At 37.0% G+C, this 17,976-nt stretch overlaps 1 protein-coding gene across 5 annotated transcripts in view; it reads left to right on the top strand.

Moving 5' to 3' along the window:
* The first annotated feature begins 6,159 nt into the window (after positions 1-6,159).
* Positions 6,160-17,976, top strand: part of ACBD5 (acyl-CoA binding domain containing 5) — a 222,317-nt gene continuing 210,500 nt past the window's right edge. For 3 of the 5 annotated variants that reach the window (XM_070728755.1, XM_070728753.1, XM_070728754.1), the window contains exons 1-6: positions 6,160-6,250; positions 7,148-7,278; positions 7,910-8,091; positions 13,366-13,486; positions 14,205-14,277; positions 17,429-17,540. In XM_070728755.1, the coding sequence (XP_070584856.1) occupies positions 8,001-8,091; positions 13,366-13,486; positions 14,205-14,277; positions 17,429-17,540 (397 nt within the window). In that variant the 5' untranslated portion in view covers positions 6,160-6,250; positions 7,148-7,278; positions 7,910-8,000. Of the gene's footprint in view, positions 6,251-7,147; positions 7,279-7,496; positions 8,092-13,365; positions 13,487-14,204; positions 14,278-17,428; positions 17,541-17,976 lie in introns of those variants that run through there. The other 2 variants (XM_070728756.1, XM_070728752.1) reach the window with 2 other exon arrangements.

Here is a 17,976-nt window from a genome sequence, read left to right as displayed (position 1 = left end):
TATTATATATACATATGTCTAGACATATTCGGGTCTTTGCCCATGTAAGGTTGATTTTATTTATTTATTTATTTATTTATTATTTAGATTTGTATGCCGCCCCTCTCCGCAGACTCGGGGCGGCTCACAGCACATCACAACAATTCATAACAAATCCAAATATAATTTAAATATTTAAAAAAGGAACCCCATTTTGCTAACAAACACACACTCAAACATACCATACATAAATTGTACATGCCCGGGGGAGGTGTTTCAGTTCCCCCATGCCTGACGACAAAGGTGGGTTTTAAGGAGTTTACGGAAGGCAGGGAGAGTAGGGGCAGTTCTAATCTCTGGGGGGAGTTGGTTCCAGAGGGTCGGGGCTGCCACAGAGAAGGCTCTTCCCCTGGGGCCCGCCAACCGACATTGTTTAGTTGACGGGACCCGGAGAAGGCCCACTCTGTGGGACCCAATCGGTCGCTGGGATTCGTGCGGCAGAAGGCGGTCTCGGAGGTAGATAGACTGCTGGCGACATTTCGACGAGGTCCATTCGTCATCGAGGTCAGTAAGGGGCATACATAAGTGCACTAGTGTGCCTTTCATCCCCTGTCCAATTGTCTTTCCTTTATCTCATATATCATATATATATTCTTCCTTTCATATATCTTCTCCTCTATTTTTACATGTTATCTTTATATACAGTATATTACTTCATGTCTATTCTCTTCCATATGTATTGTGTATTGGACAAATGAATGAATGAATGAATGAATGAATGAATAAATAAATAAATAAATAAATCTTCAGGCTGTTGTCGTCAGCTTTGTTCGCCAGAGCACAAAACCAAAGACAACAGCCTGAAGATGATGAGTGGGACCTTGTCAAAATGTCACTAGCAGTCTATCAACCTTACACGGGGAAAGACCCAAATATGCCTAGACCCACATTCCTATACCTGTGAAAATCTATGAAAACATATATACTTTATATGTATATATAACACACACACACAAACACACATATGTATATGTATATAAATTGGACTCTCAAAGTAAGAAGACATGGTATCGAGAAGGCTTTTTAAAATACTTGAGCTATGGACTTAAAAAAATAATAATATTGCTTTCTTATTGGAATTACAAGTCAAAAATAATTAAAATCAGACTTGCCAAAAACACATTGCGAAGTAGAGAACACCATCTGCTGATTAGAGGGAAAATATGCAAGCCTGGGAATAACCATCTGAAGGACTGAGAATATTTACTGGATGAAATTTATTTCCTTTAAGATTTGAATATTAAATAAGAACTTTAATTAAGACCCCTTAAGGTTATGTTATATGAATGAAAGTTACTTGAGGAGGGTTGGACTTGGACTTAAGCCCCCTGGTTTATTTAAATAGATTTGACTGATTATTGTTGTGATATTAAAAATTGTGATTTGGGTAAGCTCTGTTTTGAACGAACAATTTCTGGACTGCTTGCTAAATGTGGGACTTATTAAACAAAATAAGAAGCAATGAAAGGTGGAAGTGAGCGGAATTTTAAACAAAATGGAGCTGATATATTTATTTATTTATTTATTTATTTAGTTAGTTAGTTAGTTAGTTAGTTAGTTAGTTAGTCCAATACATAATACACATTGAAGAGAATAGATATGTAGTAATATAAATAAAGAAAAGAATAGAATAGAAGAAAAGATATAAAAGTATAGGTGAACATATTTGAAAGGAAGAAAAAATAAATGAGACAAGGAGAGACAATTGGACAGGGGACGGAAGACACACTGGTGCACTTATGCACGCCCCTTACTGACCTCTAAGGAACCTGGAGAGATCAATCGTGGATAGTCTAAGGGAAAAATGTTGGGGGTTAGGGGTTGACACTATTGAGTCAGGTAATGAGTTCCACGCTTTGACAACTCGGTTGCTGAAGTCATATTTTTTACAGTCAAGTTTGGAGCGGTTAATATTAAGTTTGAATCTGTTGCATGCTCTTGTGTTGTTGTGGTTGAAGCTGAAGTAGTCTTTGACAGGTAGAACGTTGCAGCATATGATCTTGTGGGCAATACTTAGATTGTGTTTTAGGCTTCGTAGTTCTAAGCTTTCAAGACCTAGGATTGATAGTCTGCTTTCGTAGGGTATTCTGTTTCGAGTGGAGGAGTGAATGGCTCTTCTGGTGAAGTATCTTTGGACATTTTCAAGGGTGTTGATGTCCGAGATATGGTTTGTATTCAAGGATGGGTCTGGCAAAAGTTTTGTAGGCTCTGGTGAGTAGTGTGAGATTGCCAGAGCAGAAGCTGCGTAGGATCAGGTTAACAACTCTAGAAGCCTTTTTGGCGATATTATTGCAGTGGGCTTTGGCACTTAGACCATTTGATATTAGTATTCTAAGGTCTTTTACTGAGTGGGGGTTGGCTGTGAGATTTTGTTTATTCAGTTTATATATGAAGTTCGGATTCTTTTTGCCAATGTGGAGGGTAGAACATTTGCTGGCTAATATTTGAAGTTGCCAAGTGTTAAACCAATCTGAGACAAAGTCGAGGCCTTTTTGGAGAGTAAATGTGTTGTTTGTGGTGTTGAAAAGTTTTACATCGCCAGCGAAAAGAACACAGTTGCTTGTAATATGATCGCAGAGGTCATTGATGTAGAGAATGAATGATGGAGAGAATGTTTCAAAGTATTAAGGATCTTATACAGGAACAGCATAAGATGATGGTGAAATTATTTGATGGCATAGACCAAAAATTGGAAAATTCTATACAAGCAATAATGATCAAAGAACGGGACAATGAGGAAAGAAAGGAGCCACCAGAAGAAATGGAGAAGAAAGCAAAACTGACAAACCAGTGGGGAAAAAAACAAGGGGGAGATATCATCAAAATTAATAATGATTAAGGAACTCAAACAGGAGGAAAATATTTTAAAAGTTTTTAAAGGGAATGGGAGAAACAAGAAGATATTTGGGAAAAGGAAATAGGAATTAGAATAGGGAGCTCTAAAGCAAGACAGTGGGAAAGAGTAGAGGGGGAGAAAAGGTTAGATTGTTTGGTCAGAATACAGATCTAGAAAGTAGATGGAGTAAAAAACTGAAGAGAAGGAAATGGAAGGCAAGTAAAAAAAAAAGGGAGTCTAATATAAATCTATTTCAAGCTTATTGTACTCTCATCAGCTAGACCATGGGTCCTCAAACTTGGCAACTTTAAGACTGGTGGACTTCAACTCCCAGAATTCTCCAGCTAGCATATCTGGCTGGAGAATTCTGGGAGTTGAAGTCCACCAGTCTTAAAGTTGCCAAGTTTGAAGATCTCTGAGCTAGACCCTTACAGGGATTTGAACCTGGGGAATCTGCCTATAAGGCAGTAGCTTTAACTTCTAGACCACAGACTCTTCTCCTCTCATCATGTACCAGAGAAGACTTATATGTTTTTTTCCTATCACCCTGGTATAGCCAAATATGGGAGGGAGCATACTGCTTCCCTTTTCCCATATGGCCCCTTTAGGGGCCATATTCAAGGCAGTTAAATTTTTAATTTAATTTAATTTTTTTGAAAAAAGTTTAAAACCATCTCATTCTTAGTAAACCTACATAATGCTACTTCCTTCTATTTTGCCCACACCAACAATTCTGTGAGGTGGGTTGGATTGAGAGAGTAACCAGCCCTAAATCAACAAGGCAAGATTAGAACGTATACTCTCCTGGTTTCTAGGCCAGTATCTTAACTACTACATCAAATTGGCTGTCTATTATATGTGAATTTCTATATTGTACACTGGACTCATATCCAGTGGCTTTTAAAAACGGGAATTTTTTTGTGAGACAAAAAACATCTACAGTGCTACCTACCACTGAAGCAAGTTTTAGAAGTAAGGCTGACATAGTTTCTATGAAAAGGTGGCATATTATGTGTTCTGTCTGGGTTTTCCCAGACCTCCACACCCACTGAAAAAACAGCCAGACACTCTGGTAAAATCCAAAAGTAATTTATAGCAGGAAAAAATAAGCACAAAGGAAAACCTGTCTTCACAGCAGACAGGTTACAATACTTTACAACAGGGTCCTGATGTCCAGTCAATTCCAAAAGCTTCTTGCTGGCACACCCCCCCAAGGTTTCAAGAGTCCAAGGCACAAACCAGGATTGTAGCCACCAAAGTTCACAGACAGGTCTCACGAATCTCCAAGATAAAACTCCACAAGCCAGGAAGGGTGGGGCCGCCTTTTATCCTTTCCCAAGAGCACCACACCCAAACCCAGCTGTGACCTCTAATGCTGGAAATATCTAGCCAATTGCGTTCTTCTCTCGTTAGCTCTCCTCTGTCGCATATCTATGAAGTCACTAGCATCTTCCCCCAGGGAATCCAGGCTGCTTGCTGGGGAGAGCTCCCCCTGGTGGAACTCTGGCTGTCCTTCATCTTCAGCCTGGAATTCAGCTTCGTCGTCAGTCTGCCCCTCCTGGTCCTCAGCCTCTGAGCTGGACACCGACAGCAAATCAGCCATTCCCGGAGGGGTCCCAGGCTGAACTACAACATTATGATTGGAAGATTAAAGAAACATTCAAAGTGAGTGCAGGTTGTTTACTATATGGACATGTCCAGGATGTTTTCTGGATAATAATCCTCCAAAATATTCATTCAACATGCCTTGAAATTTGTTTGGCATCTCGCACTCCGTTTGTCTCATTGTTTGTTGTTTCATGATCTGTCACAAATGCTGCTGCTTTTCTTTTTAATGAAACAAAATAATGGAATTTCCATGATGTTGTATCTGCATAAGGATATAGGTGATTTTCAGGAAGAATGAGGAAAACAGTATGGATTGGGTAAGGATTTTAAATTTCAAACATTCAGAGTTCATTAAGTATATTTACTTCTTCTTTTTTACTAAGTCTGCACTTCTATTTCTACTAGTTTTTTTCTCATCATTCCTATTATCCTTTTCCTCCCACTTAGGACAACTCTATGACTGTAACTTGTTGCTTGTATCCCAAGATTTTTATTAATATTGATTGTTTCTTCATTGCTTATTTGACCCCCATGACAATCATTAAATGTTGTATCACATGATTCTTGACAAATGTATATTTTCTTTTATCTACACTGAGAGTATATGCACCAAGACAAATTCCTTGTGGGTCCAATCACACTTGGCCAATAAAGAATTCTACTCTATTCTATTTAAATGAAGCGAATAGTAAGTATGAGTGGCTTACATTCATAAAGGAGCTTAAAATAAGGAAGAAAGAAAGGAAACACAAAACAGTTGTTGCTTTCATTATACATTCCAAGCAACAATATAAAATACATAAATAAATTTCTTTTATGTACACTGAGAGCATACGCACTAAGACAAATTCCTTGTGTGTCCAATCACACTTGGCCAATAAAGAATTCTATTCTATTCTACAAAGAGGATCATTGCATTGAAATGCACTGCGTGCCCAAGGAAATTTATTTGTTTATTTGTGTTATTAAGTACAGTATGTATTGTTGGTATACAAAGATATAATAATATTTATATACATGATATTAGTAAAAAAATGTCATTACATTTCTTTTTAAAAAAAATAAACTTTATTAATTTTCATAAAATTGATGAACAGACTTACAAACATTAAACATATAGTTGGGGTTACAATTACCCCTCTCGTCTTAGAAGTCTATTTGTATACAAAAAAAGAATATACTATTAATTCATTAGATTCACATGCTAATTTAAACGAAAAGAAGAATTTTGTTCAAACATTATAATAAAAAAAGAGAAAAAGAGATCATTTTAATATGTATTTATACTTTTCCATGTCATTTACATTTTGTTTTTCTTTTTGTTTATCCACGTATATACCTTATTCCAAATAATATAAAATTCTGATTCTTCTTGATTATTCAACCGTCTTGTCATCATATCCATCTCTGCGCAATCTAATATTTTCTTTACTACCTCTTCTTCTTTGGGGACTTTTTCTCCCTTCCAATTTTGCGCGTAAATTATCCTAGCCTACATTTCCTAATATATATATAAAAGCATCTAAAGTTAATTCTCCAGGAATAAGAGATTCATACACGGAGGGGAAAAAAGTATTTTGATCTGGATTTTTTAAAGGTTTATACGGCAGGCAGGATGTCAGCAACAGGAAATGTACGTCAGTGGACTACATTACCCAGAATTCTCCTTAGGAGGCGGGACCACAATGAGTGGAAGGCTACAGTTGGAAGACAATAACAGAAGATCTTGAGCCGTGGGCAAAGGTTGGAGGAGCCTGTCACCCCAAGGTAGGAACCCTCTTCTCTTGGTACGCTTTGCAAGACCTTGAATACTGGACATCGCATGGAAGCTTAGCTGTAGTTTGACGACGACGCGCCTCCGGCCTTCTTAGGATGACGTTTTAGTCTTGAAAGTTGGAGGAAGGACATTTTACTGCAATTTGGCCTTTCATCTGTTTGCAAGTGGACAGGTAGAGTCAGCAGTCTGGAAGAGTGGCAGCCCCTCGCCCCCCCCCCCCCGCGCGTGCCCTTCCAGCCGTGCATGATAATAATAGGTGAATAATCACTCGTGGAATAAGGCAAAGCATTTACTCTAAGCAGGTCTCAAAGCTGTCTTGGAAAGGAAGGACGGGAGCAGAAAACTTAGGAGCGCCCAGCTTGGTGAGGATCAGGGGACTTAGGTCTTCTGCCCCTTCATGCAAGCCGTCCTGGAAGATGGATTGGCGGGATAGGTTCGCATCGCAAGATGGTTAATATTAATTACGCGAAATGAAATTCTTGGGGGTGCGGAAGGGTGGGGAATAAGGAGTTTTATTAGGTTGATTTGGTTTCGGTCAGGAGCGTTGGCAGGAAAAATAGAACGTATTTGGAGAATGTTGATGAGCTGGGAAAACAAATAAGAAAAAAAAAAACTGCAGAGAAGTTCACTCTCAATGCCTGTATGTATTTCGTCTATAATCAACTTTTATTCCTGCTTTAAAGGTAAAGGTTGAATTAAACTTTCCTAGATAACTTTCTTTCCCGTGCGTTTGGGAATTTAAAAGTCCCGAATCAGAAGGGGATTGTGAAGCTTATAGGCGGGTGTTGTTTACATGTTGTAAAGCTTCATTTTAAAAAAAAAACCTATATTGCCTGCGGGTTGTGTGTATAAGCTGCACAACTGCGGTCCCCTATCTACAATTTCAGGGAGAAAAGCCCGCTAGACCACAGTGGAGCTTCTAAACAAACCTGGATATCGGATTGGATTGAATGACTTCACAGTGTGGGAAAAGATTTTTTAAATATGCAAAGATACAAGTAGAGATAGAAAAGAGAAGGTAAGTAATATTTCCCCCCCAAGAAACGCTTGGCTAGAACAATTCCACACTCGTTTATTGCCCTAAGAAATAAGATAGCACAGCAATTCCTTCCTTCCTGCCTCTCTTTTCTGCTGAAGCTTTCGGGATAGGGATTTGTCCCTGCATAAAGGGGTTTCCATACGTCAGTAACAAACAAAGACTCAGAAGACGAAGTTGGGTGAGAAATAAACCCTATTGAATTCAACAGCGCTCTCTCTTTAGCCTGGTCTCGACCAGCGTCTTGTCTCACCCATGAATTTTTATGTCTTCTAGTCCATAGTAGGGATAGTTGTCGAAGTTAGATACACAGAATGGTGCAGGAATAGGGCGAGATTGTCTTCTGCTTATGAGGGGTAGAAGTTTGCGCTCTGTTGCTTTCCGACGACCATCAGCTGTATAACCCCTCAGAAGCCTGGGTCCTTCCTTGGAGAGGGGTGGTCTGAAAGTTGGGGGGGATGCAGATAATGCCGAGAAAAGACTAAATGGATAACCGAGGGCGGTGCTGGGCAAAAGAGGCGAGAAGCCGCTGCCTTGGTTTAAGCGGACTGCTCTTCTCCGTTTTCCCCGCGGCCTTCGCGTTCATTTTGCTCTTTGCCGGATGATCCCGAAGTGACTCGGCCGCAGGGCCCTCAGCAGACCAGGAAAGCGGTGGTGGTGGCGGCGGCGACGCGATTCGGCTCGGCTGAAGCAGGAGTCTGGCCATGGCAGAGACGGAGAACGGCGGAGACAGCTCGGTGCATGAGACTCGCTTCGAAGCGGCCGTGAAAGTGATCCAGAGCCTGCCCAAAAATGGTAAGTGGAAGGGGAACGATGGAAGCAGACCGGGAGCAAGTGAGTGGGGCAGTTGTAAGATGTGGATGAGTCCGATCCCCCCCCCCCTGACATTTTGAAATAAGTGATGCAGTAGTCAGCCTTGTGTAGTATCAAAATTAAAACAGAGCTGGACCTGGTCAAAACTTGGATGGGGGACATCCTTCAAAGGACCTGGTGACTGGGAAGTGAAAGGCTACACCAAACTACTTAGATGGGATTGCAAAGTAGTCAAAGACAACGTGAGGATGTTTTATATATACAGTATAAGATATATGAGTATGCGACAAAAAATTCATATATATGATTTCATATATATATATATATATATATATATATATATATATATATATATATATAATCATATACTGTATGAATTTTTTGTTGCATACTCATATATCTTAAAGCAAATAATCTCAAAATCTATAGTAGTCTCCCTTCCTTTATATATATATATATATATATATATAATGAATATATATATATATATATATATATATATATATATATATATATATATATATTTCACATAATATAAAATATAAAACCCGAACTCAGAACAATCTACACACACACACACACATACTCATATATATATACAGTATATGTATGTATGTATATATGTATATGTCACATGTTTTTGCTGAATTTGAAAATTAAGGGAGACTAGGATAGATCTATTTCGGCCTTATTATATATACTGTAAAGAAAGGAAGGGGACTGCTATACTGTAGATCTATTTCGAGATTACTGTATTTGCTTTAAGGTACATGAGTACGTGACAAAAAATTCATATATATGATTTTTTTTGGTCAAGTATACATATACCTTAAAGCAAATAATCTCAAAATAGATCTATAGCAGTCTCCCTTCTTTTTCATTAGCAGCAAAAATATGTTACACATACACACACACACACACACATAGGTCTTGGCATATTTGGGTCTTTTCCCATGTAAGGTTGATAGAACATATATATCCCAAATTTCATACATATATCAATACATATACCTTAAAGTTCATTAGTAACATACACAATTAAATATTTTTATCCAGTCAACCATATGTCAGTATCTTATTTTGTATCAATCTATTTGTTTAACTTCATTTCTTTGGATTTTCTTCCTTCTACTTCTCTCTCTCTTGCATCTTCTCTCCCTTTCTTACTTCCCTCCATTCCTTCTTCTCTCCTTCACTATTTCCTTCTTTCTTCTTCTTTACCCTTCCTTGAGTACTTTATCGTAATTCATCCCATTTTAGACAGACTGGTAACATGCTCCCTTATTAGGGGACTGGACTGGAGGCTAAAACATATGAAGAACGGTTGCAGGAACTGGGCACGGCTAGTTTAATGAAAAGAAGGACCAGGGGAAACACGGTAGCAGTGTTCCAATATCTCAGGGGTTGCCACAAAGAAGAAGGAGTCAACCTATTCTCCAAAGCAGCTGAGGGTAGAACAAGAAGTAAGGCTGTAAACTAAACAAGGAGAGAAAAAACTCCTGATAGTTAGAACAATTAACCAGTGGAAGGGCTTGCCTCCAGAAGTTGTGAATATGCCAACACTATAAGTTTTTAAGATGATGTTGGATGTTCAGATTTGTCTGAAGCGGTGTAGGATTTCCTGCCTAAGAAGAGGTTGGACTAGAACAATGTTTTTCAACCAGCGTGCCGTGGCACACTAGTGTGCCGTGAGACATGTTCAGGTGTGCCGCGAAGCTCAGAGAGAGAAAGAAAGCAAGAGAGAGAAAGAGAACAAGAGAGAGAGAAAGAAGGCAAGAGAGAGAAAGAGAACAAGAGAAAGCAAGCAAGAGAGAGAGCAGGAGAGCAAGAGAGAGAAAGAAAGCAAGAGAGAGAGAGAAAGAGAGGGAGGGAAGGAGAGAGAGAGAAAGACATAGAGGGAGGGAGAGAGAGAGAAAGAGAGCAAAAAAGAGAGGAAGGAAGGAAGAGAAAGAGAGAGGGATGGAGAGAGAGAAAGAAAGAGGAAGGGAGAGAAAGAGGGAGAGAGAAATATAGCGAAAGGGAGGAAGAGAGAGAGAGAGAATTCTTTGTCCAAACTTTTTTTTAGCCCCCCCCTCCCCCGTTCCATGTGCCCCAGGGTTTTGTAAATGTAAAAAATGTGCCGCGGCTCAAAAAAGGTTGAAAATCACTGGACTAGAAGACCTCCAAGGTCCCTTCCAATGGTTGTTGTTGTTATCTTTTACAGAGAATCTTTTCTATGATCATTATTTTTATATCTTATAAATTATATATATTTTTATATATAGGTATAAAAATACCTATGACTCTTAGTTCTGGGTATATGCTCCTAATCTAATGCTTTTTTTGCTTGAGAACGTTTTATATTAGATCTGGAATGCCCAAGGTAGACTGCTCACTCTAGAAAAAAAGAAAACACCAAACATCACTCTTCCAGTCTGGAATGACACAACACTCTGGTCTACAAACCAGTCAGCCGTGTTTTAACTTATGTGTTAAATCAATCCAGTTAGGTTGGTTCATGTACGATTCTGCATATGCTATAGAAATTCATTGAATTGCATTAACGATTAGAATTTATTTTCATGGTAAGGGTTTTTCCATCATGCTAGAAATTTTTCCATTGGTGACAAACATTTTAGAGTCAGGGTACACCAACTTTGTATAATTACTACAATGTGTGTTTCCAGGCTGAGTGTGGACTTGAATATGAATCCTGTAAACATTCTGTGTTCACATAGAATTTATGCTGAAAGCGAGTGTTCTTGGAATATAATTCTACGCAATTTGTTTTAAAATCAATGAAACTTCAAATAAGCCACGATATGCAGAAAGTAAATGCGTGTGTATTGAGCATAAAATAAAAATCTTAAATCTCTACTGAAAAAATGCCAGGAAGTTGAATCTTGGCAACTAGACTTTTCTTTTTCTGTTCCTAAGAATCTTTCCCTGCTTATCCAAGTAGCTTTTTCAGTCTTAGTAAGTTGGTTGGGGAAACTCCATCTATATATTCCAGGGTGGTTTCATTTTCCTCCTGACCTGAATAGATTTGTTAAGTGGGGAGTCAGAGAGTAAATGTTTCAACTGCTAAATCATTTCCCTAAAGGAGTCCCTCTAGGTGTGGGTTCCCTATACTGTACTGAAAAAAAATATTTTAATCCATTTAAGTTACAAGCTAAGCTTCAGAAATTCTTCACTTAAGCAAAATGGTTAGAAATTCAGAAGAAAGTTCAGCGAGGAAGAGAATGTGACCGGTGGTAAAGCTATGGAGTGTGTGGAATGTCCGTAGAATGTAAAATGGTTAACCCTGAATGAGGTCAGATTCTTCAGAATCTAAAATTGCTTTAATTTTGACAACTTCTTTGACAATTAAACAGATGATTTACATTTAAACTAATTCTTATTTGGCTACTATCCATATGTCCACACTAGGGTTAGGAATACATTGTCCCTGCTCATTAGAGTTTGTGTAGGCGGTGGCTTATGGGTGTAACAATATGTGTTCATGTTTCGTGCTGTTCTACTGAACCCTTTTTTTTTAAACTGCTGGAGCCGCAGAGGAAGTCACATCGCTAAACATAATTTTAAAAAACATTTTAAAGAAATAATAGAACAAAAACAAACTTTTGCTTCCATTCCTTCATCTTTGTTTATTAATTAATAATTACTTGACAGTTGCAAAATGATTTCCTATGCAATGGTCTAAACAGGATTTTAGCTGTGAAAATAATACCTCCACTTTATTTCTCTGTCTGTTTAGAGGAACCATCATTTATTCCTTCATTAGTAATATCGATTGGTTGGTTTTCTTGTTAAGTAAAGCCATGTTTTGGAAACAGTTGTGGTTGTAGTCCTTGACTTACAACCACAAGTGAGCCCAAAATGTAAGTTGCTAAGTGAAACATTTCTTAAGTGGATTTGCCTCATTTTACGACTTACCTTGCCACAGCTGTTAAGTGAATCATTGCATTTGCTAAGTTAGTAACATGGTTCTTAGAGTGAAACTGGATTCCCTATTGACTGTACTTGTCAGGTCATAAAAGCTGACCACATGACCCTCAGAGACTGTAACTGTCATAAATATGAACCACTTGCCCAGTGTCTGAATTTTTATCATGTGACCATGGGACTGTTAAAGATTGTAAGTGTGAAAAATGGTCATAAGTCAATTTTTTTCAGTGCTGTTGTGACTCTGAATGGTCACTAAAAAAACTATTGTAAGTTGAGGACTATCTGTATATATATCAAATTGTTCTCACCAAATAAATCTTGGAACTATAAATGTAAAATGGGAAGTACTGTATCGATATAGAGTACATCTGCCGTAAGCAAAATAGATGTGATAAATTCCATTTATAAGATATTGAAAACACAGTAGCTTAATACCATAGGTTTTGCCTATGGTTCCAGCTACTGCCACCCCTTCAGGGTCGGCCCATGAATGTATGGATGGCTGCAATTATTTTAAATTGAAATGTTTTATAGTGATTCATGTTCATTTTTGTTGTGAGCCTCTCTGAGTCCCTAGGGAGTTGGACAGCATAAAAATATAGATAGGTTGGTAGGTAGGTGGGTAGGCAGGCAGGTAGGTAGGTAGATAGGTAGATAAATAAAAATAAAATAAAATAAATAATAAAATAAATAGAATACCTTTGCTGGCTGAGGAATTCTGGGAGTTAAAGTCCACAAGTTTTAAAGTTGCCAAGGCTGGAAACCAGTGTCCTAGATAGGTCTAAAGTGGCTAAATGCCTTAAAAGTGAAGACAATTGTGGATTCGGCATTGTTAGGTAAGTCATAGAGATAAGAACATTCTGATTTATCATTCGTAGAATAATTGCCAATATTTTATTGCAATGTGCTTTGAATTTCTATGGCATTTTTGTTTATAACTAGAATATGGCTTTTACCCTATGGATTCCACTTCGGATCTAATATGAGACACAGCAGCAATTATACCTTTTCTATGCTTGTCTGGACATTTTACTTTTTCTAATGAAAGATACACAAAATAGTGTTGATACCATAGCCTGAATACTCAATAGTGATTTGTTCTTTTCTATTTGTGCAAAGATAGTTTCATCATTAGATCTCCTCAGAGTTTAAAGTCAAAATAAACAGGCAAGATAACTGATCTTTGAGTTGAAACTAGTGGGAATAAAGCCATTTTTAAATGATTGGCTACTCTCTTTATTTTGCCTTTACAATAACCTAGAATTTTTTTGTTAAAGCAATCGTGTCACCGTATTCTATTTTTCTCACTCTGAAAATCATTTCCCATAGGTTCTTTCCAACCGACAAATGAAATGATGCTGAAATTCTATAGTTTTTATAAGCAAGCAACTCAAGGACCTTGTAATAGCCCAAGACCAGGATTTTGGGATCCTATTGGTAGATACAAATGGTAAATAGTATACAACAAAGATTTTTTAATGATTTAAAGTGATGCCTTTTCTATTCACCCCCTTGTATGGAAAGTATTTATCTTGAGATTACAAGCACATCCTTTGTCCAAATTATGTCTTTGCTATCTCCAGATGATGCTGAAAAGGTATTATAAAATATTATAAAAAGGCCAAATAGGCTGAAAAACAGCTTGTATCCCAGAGCAATAGCTATATTGAACTCTACCATATAGTATAATATTAATGCAGTATCAGGGGTTTTCAGTTCAATTGTATAGAAAGTGAAGGTTGTATGTTTTTGTTTTATTTTTTATAGTTTTCTTATATGTGATGCATACTGAAGATGGCATTTAATTTCATTGTACAAGGTGAAATTACAATAAAGTAAACTAAACTAAAATATGATCCTGATAACTCTGGAGATCATACAAATATTTTTTCCTTCTACCTATTATTGCTATTTTTTAAAAATAAACACTTTATTAGAAAAATATGAATGTATGTACTATTTGAAGTAGACCTTGACCGCTTTCTTGTTTTTTGTTTTTTTTAAGTGAACTAACAATATAATTCTGTACTAGGAAAAATCTATGCAGTTTCTTAGATAATAAGCACACGTAAAGCCAATAGTCCTATATTAATTATTGAAGTTACTATTACATAATAGTAAAGCAGCCCAGTGTTTTGAAGGTGTTCTTCCTGTGGCATTCATTGTAGGGATGCCTGGAGTTCACTGGGCTCAATGCCCAAAGAAGATGCTATGATTGCGTATGTTGAAGAAATGAAAAAGGTAAGAGCTGTTTTATATACGTACGTAGAATATATCTATTTTGCAGGGATTTTATTTTTAGCCTTCCAACTGGTTTAGGTGGTTTTCTTTTAAGTACATTTCGAAAGGAATTTCTTTGATTTACTTAATGGACATATATATCCATCCTAAGAAAAAATACACGAAATGGTATAAGGGCAGACTAGATGGACTATGAGGTCTTTTTCTGCTGTCAATCTTCTATGCTTCTATGTTTCTATGGATGTTAATCTTAGTGCTAGCTGCCTTCATACTGAGAGCATTAGGAAAATTACTGCCACAAAACATAAGTGATAAACTCTATATCATTATAGAAGCTTTTGCTTGTGAGAGAGCAGACTCTCCTTAAAATTGCCTGCATCTATGCTCCTTTCCTCTTTAAGTGCTTTTCCCAGCACCAGCCCAGCAAACTTGATTACAAAAGTTGAGCTGTAAAACAACTGAGTGTGAGTGAAGGAGAGAGAAGATGATTTGTGTAAGTAAGCAAGCAAGTAGCTAGCCAGAAAGACATTTTTTTATTTTAGCAGTACTCACATGGAGTAGTAACTGTAATAGGAATAGTAGCAATGGGGAAGAACAGAGAAGAGTGAGTACTGTATAATAGGATATATGAGACATGTGGACTTCAATTCCCACAAGTCTCTTGGGAGTTGAAGTCCACAAGTCTTAAAGTTGTCAAGGTTTGAGACCCCTAATCTAGGGGTCAATGTCGTTGTTAGCTATTTTATATCTTTAGCTCGCCAAATTTGGTATAGTTTTTTAAACTCCCAACAATGTGAGGCAAACAATCTTCCATGGATTGCTGGAGTTGAATTTAGTTTATAGCAAAATAAAATTAAATGTGTGCCATTTTAAACTTGTGGTTAAAGACCATCAGGTTTTTTGTTGGATGAAATGTATTTCTGGGTGGCTTGAAAGTGAAGCATCAAAAATCTAAAACTATGTAAGACTCTCGCTACAGTTTGGTGGCTTATCAAATCTTATCAAATCTTGTTTCTTCTCCAGAATTTTTGGTATTTCTCATTTCACTTTGAGTTGTGAGATATGTAGCATTTTCCAATTTTTTTGATACTGAGTAAAAATGCATCATTACATTCTAAATATACACCCTTTTCAGTAGATATGAATTGAAACAGTATGTGAATTCATGACTAGGAAACTAGTAGTGGATAAATCCTTAGTAATTTTCTAGCTAAACCTGTTTTGTTTTTAAAGATTGACTAACTATAGAAGGGTAAATGTAAATAGAAAACATGGAATGGCAAGTATCTATGTAATTGAGTAACTTAGTCAGGTTTGCACAGGAATTGTAAGTAACTGTTAATGAATTAACACATCTTGATCTATCATTTACTACCATCTTCAAAACAAGATATTTCTCATGTAAAAATAAAAAGCAAGTCTTTGAGTGTTCTTGCTATGGCATGTGTATTCACATTTCCCATATATCTATATTAATGGCCAATAGAATCTTTCAAGTAAGTAGACCCTACTTTGTAGAGTTATTTATTTATTCATTCATTCGATTTTTATGCCGCCCTTCTCCTTAGACTCAATATATAATGAAATATAATGAAACCTTGTTTTTAACAAACTGAGATGAAGAGTTTGCTCTATGAAAGACATTTTAAATAGGATGGTTGCATAAACAAAAGTTTGATAGGGCAAGTATCCTACTCAAAAGATGGATCAGTGGACCATTGTATAGAACAGGAAGAAAAAAGGTAGTCGAACTACTTTTCTGTATAGGGGATTGTTTTTTGAAATATAGCAATTGCTGAAATTTGTATAAGGACATAATTATGCAAGCCACATCAGATTACTCAATTATGTAAATTTAGACAATGTAATAATGTCCTTGTCAGCATCCCAAATAGCATCTGAGAAATAAATGAGATTCCAGTCCAATTCTCTCATCCAAGGTTCAATTTATTATCAGAACCATGTTGGTCACACCGTGGCCATCCCAATACTAACTCATTTGGAGTTAGAGACTTTGGCCTGTCATTCCTAATACCAATGATGATAAATAATATAAAAGTGTAATATCTGATTTACTGGAGATTCATGAATAATGGACATCTGTTAGATTTTACTCCTAACCAGGGGCATACAAATCGAATAAATAAATAAGTAAAATATTTAAAGAAACTCACAAGAAACAATATAATAATAATAATAATAATAATAATAATAATAATAATAATAATAATATTGACTGAGCCGGGGTGGCATGGCAGGTAGAGTGCTGTACTGCAGGCCACTGAAGCTGACTGTAGATCTGAAGGTCAGCAGTTCAAATCTCATCACCGGCACAAGGTTGACTCAACCTTCCATCCTTCCGAGGTGGGTAAAATGAGGACCCAGATTGTGGGGGCAATAGCCTAGCTCTGTTTAAAAAATGTACTATTGCTAACATGTTGTAAGCCGCCCTGAGTCTAAGGAGAAGGGCGGCATAAAAAATGAATGAATGAATGAATGAATGAATGAATGAATGAATGAATAAATAATAAAAGAAAATTAGAAGCCACAACCAAATGAAACGAGGTAAACAATAGTGAAATCCATTGCAGGCAAAGATTATGCTATTGAGATACAATAAATTGAGGTTTTGCTATAATTTAAGAAATACTCTGTATTCTTTTAAACAAGAAATAAAAAAAATGTCAGGTGGAAGGAATTCAAGCAATATCTTGAGTATTGATCAGAGTTACTTCTTTATTGTTGCGTGCCTATTTACAAGTATTTTGCCAGGCCCACTCCATTCTCTTGGGAATAGCTGGATAAGGGATTCATGGATTCTAGAGAGGATCAGATCCAGGCAGCTTCTTGATGTGTAAGGATTATAAGCTAGCTAGTCTTTTCCTGATCCTTCTCTAGCTGGAGATTCCACTGCAAATGTGCTGACAGCTTAGAAATATTGGGAAACCTTCTAAAAGTAAATAGTAGATAAAATTGGTTAGCACAAACATTGAAGGTTTACTGATTTAGTTTTGATAACTATTGGCTGCAATCCAAATCCATTTGAGAAGTGATTTTTCTTGTGGGACTGGTTCATAGCAAAGCATCACAAAGATTGTCAAATTTAGCACTGAAAGGTGTGTGGTTCATTCATTATTTTGTGTTTCTCCAGATTCTTGAAACAATGCCAATAACGGACAAAGTTGAGGAATTGCTACATGTTTTAGGCCCGTTTTATGAAATTGTAGAGGATAAAAAAAATAAAGGACCTGATCTAATCTCAGGTGGGAATACACAACAATTTTCTTATCTCTCATCAGCTTTAAGTTGCTTAATTCTACATTACACAACATTTTTTAATGCTGTTTCTCTGGCATGTACTACCAGTGATTTAAAAGAATGTTAAAGCTGTTTTTGTGTCACAGATTAACAACCTATCATTCAGAAATCTTTTGAACTTGCAACAACAATGTTGCATGAATGGTCCTCAAAATTCTAGCATTTGCAGCATCCCTATTTTTACGTGACCACCGTTTGTGAACTTCCTACAAATGAAATCAAATAGTAGCCAGTGGTGTCCTTGCTTAACAATCCACGGTGAATTGCTTAACAATGGCAATCATAAATGTTGACATTTCAGTCGCTAAACGGCTAGTTCACATTGCTCTTTACCACATGTTGCTCAATTCCATCCCAATCGCCATTGCCACCTGTGTTTTT

This window comes from Erythrolamprus reginae, chromosome Z (assembly GCF_031021105.1).
Source record: "Erythrolamprus reginae isolate rEryReg1 chromosome Z, rEryReg1.hap1, whole genome shotgun sequence".
In the NCBI taxonomy this organism is placed as follows: domain Eukaryota; kingdom Metazoa; phylum Chordata; class Lepidosauria; order Squamata; family Dipsadidae; genus Erythrolamprus; species Erythrolamprus reginae.
This window is presented reverse-complemented; position numbering and strand designations above follow the sequence as displayed.